The sequence below is a fragment of the Olea europaea genome, chromosome 16 (assembly GCF_002742605.1).
Source record: "Olea europaea var. sylvestris chromosome 16, O_europaea_v1, whole genome shotgun sequence".
NCBI lineage: Eukaryota > Viridiplantae > Streptophyta > Magnoliopsida > Lamiales > Oleaceae > Olea > Olea europaea.
The window spans coordinates 6,946,918-6,949,796 of NC_036252.1; the positions used below are offsets into that span (position 1 = coordinate 6,946,918).

Consider the following 2,879-nt stretch of genomic DNA (forward strand, 5'->3'; position numbering starts at 1 on the left):
TGTACGAGTTCTATTTTTTCTTGTAAATGCAATTTTGGCTAAGCTTAAAATAAAATTAAGCTGGACAAGCTACCCACTTATTATCCAAACATTCCGTAAAACCCACTGCTTATAAAGTTATAATCACTATGAAACATACTCTTAACATAAAAATAATTTAAAGTCAAAGTAGGACTTCCCAAAAAATTAAGATCTAAGAAATGTTATTCGCAACGAGTAACTGAACAAGTATGATAAATTATCTTACAGGATTCGGCAAGTAAGTCCCAGTCCCGCTACGATATCTTGGTATATCATCAATGTATTTTGGACTTACATATGGAGATCTACTGGAAACAGACTGAAGGGGAGCAATCGGAACTAGATGTTGACCATAACTTGCAAGCTGAGTCAAAAGGTTTGTATTAGCTGAAAGTGTTCTTCCAGGATTATCATATGGGAAATGACCCTGCAGATAAACTGGTGGGACCATTACTGGTGAAGGATAGATTAAAGGTCCATGGGAGTGCGGATTCTGGCAGAACCTTCCAAATTGCAAATTTTGCCAATGGCTGGCAAAGTCGCTGTTGAGAATATCAGACTTTTGCTCATCAGATGACTCAATGGTAGTTGTCCCTCTCAAGGAACTAGAAGAATTTAAATCCTCAGACTGGTCAAAGCCCTCAAAAGGACTATAGTTCTGACAAGAGTCACTGTTATCCAAGCTTTCATCGGCTTCAAAATGGTCCGTTAATTGATCTGATATTCCAGTCTCAGGAGGAATATTGTATACTGGAAGCATTGTTACAAATGGGATTGGAGGCCCAGTAGGATAAAATGCAACAAGTCCATTATTATCCATCATCCTCTGTCTAGAACCAGGAGCTATCAGCATCGGGGCAATGGGAATCACCGAGTCTGATCCACTTGTCTGAGCAACTTCAAAGCCAGGCACAGGACGCCTTGGAACATACAAAGATGCAACAGATTGAGAAACCGGATTTCGTTCTGCCATTTCAGTCCCCACATTCGATGGTGCAAGCCATTCCTGATCATTATCTTCAGCTTGATTTGTAACATGTTCGGACATAATTTTGCCTTTTCCATGGCCACCCCAGGAACCCTCTGAAGAAGCTCTACTTCTCAAAGAACTACTACGAGTAGCAGAAGAGAACCTAGAACTTGCAGGTCTTTCTTCTTCATAAGCCTCCTTACCTCTGATATTTTGAAATGAGAAATTATCACTATCCTCCCTCATTGATCCATGTTTTTCTTTGGTATGCTTACCACTTATTCGAAATGGAGGGATATATTTTAAACTGGACGATGTTGCCTGTGGTTTATCATATGACTGAATCATTTCAAAACTTCCATTATCAGGGTCGTACCCACTAGTGGAGCCAACATCCTGCTCCAGCAAGAATTCATCACCTGATTCCATGGAGTTCATTCTCACAGAATCGAAGTTCTCATTACTTCGCACCAGCATATCATCAGACCTTGACACGAGATGGATGCTTGGGAGATTATGAGTGAATTGGGGTGAAACCAGACCATGAGGAACTTGCAAGTGTGAAAAAGAAGGTTCGAATGCAGGCATATTTGTAGGAAGCAATCCTGGTAGATTCTGTTGACCATATCCCATTGAAGCTAACGACGACGGTGAGATCATGAAAGGCATTTGAGCTGATGATAGGTTGAATGGCAAGTGAACCTGACTGTTAAAGCCATGAAAAGAAGCAGATGCCATCATGTTGACAAAATCTTGTTCTTCCTGGTGCATCCCCCGGGTTCCAGAGGTTGAGGAAAGCTCTTCATTTGATGCATCCAACCCAGAATCTCTGTGATAGCTATGTGAGCTGCTATTAGAGTCAGCAGTGTCTAGACTTTGACTGGATGGAATGTGCCCGCCATATTGAGTCTTGTCAACTGAAGATTGACTGCTATTGCATGCTAAACCTTCAGAACCATTGTTCCTCCTGTTACTACTGTCTGGCCTTAAAGAAGTAGCATGTACTTTCGCACTTTCAGTTGATCTATTATGCCATGAAACATCAGTATATGTGTCAGTAAGCTCTGGGCTTGAGCGTGTTCTGGCAAGAATAGACTTTCCCTGGAATTCATTCACCAAACTATCAGGTTTCAGATCTCTCTGACCTTTCTCATTATTCAGAACCTGATTGGAAGTAGCATCTCTTCTACTTTGTGAAGAACCCCTCAAGCTACTCAACATGACGTGGTTTTTTAAGCTTTGAGTTTCAGAAGCTGTGGATGACTCACTTTTTCTAGACATGCTTACAGGTGAATAATTACCGTGTTGAGAGGAAACATGTGCATGAACCCCCTCAGCCACCATCTTATGACCAGAGGACCTACCATTTACTTTTTTGCCAATCACATTGTTGTTTGAATTATCAAATTCATGAATGCTCTCTGGAGTTGATAATCTCAAGCACCCCAAATCAATTCCTGGTGCATCAGGCCGATCGCCGCTGCTGTGCCTAGCCCATGTATTTGTGAAGAACTGATTAACTTCAAAAATTACATTTTCTTGGGTGCAGTCAAGTAATCTAGCCAGTCTTTTAGCTCCAAAAGCAAATGCACTCCGTATTCTAAAGAAATTACCTGAGAACAAAAAGTATCAGCTACAAGTAAACTATAAGAAGTAAACGAAAATGAATATCCACAAGAAATATAGCATCAAACGACCAGTGAATTTAGACTGGAGATACAAAATACAAGAAGTGCAAGTACCTTACCTATGTTTTGCAAAAGAAAAGAAAAACGCTAGCTGTTGCAAAGTAAAAAGAAAAAGACTAGACTTGTTTGAGAAAAAAATTCACATAAAACCAAGTTTGACAATTGACGCTGATACTGAACACTCAAAATCAACAGTATCA

General features: G+C 40.3%; 1 protein-coding gene across 1 annotated transcript in view; it reads right to left on the reverse strand.

Annotated features, from left to right (window-relative positions):
• Nucleotides 1-223: 223 nt before the first annotated feature.
• LOC111411939 overlaps nt 224-2,879 on the reverse strand; it is a 9,411-nt gene continuing 6,755 nt past the window's right edge. Inside the window, exon 7 of the mRNA XM_023042629.1 lies at nt 224-2,604. Coding sequence (XP_022898397.1) covers nt 239-2,604 — 2,366 coding nt within the window. The 3' untranslated portion in view covers nt 224-238. The remainder of the gene's footprint in view (nt 2,605-2,879) is intronic.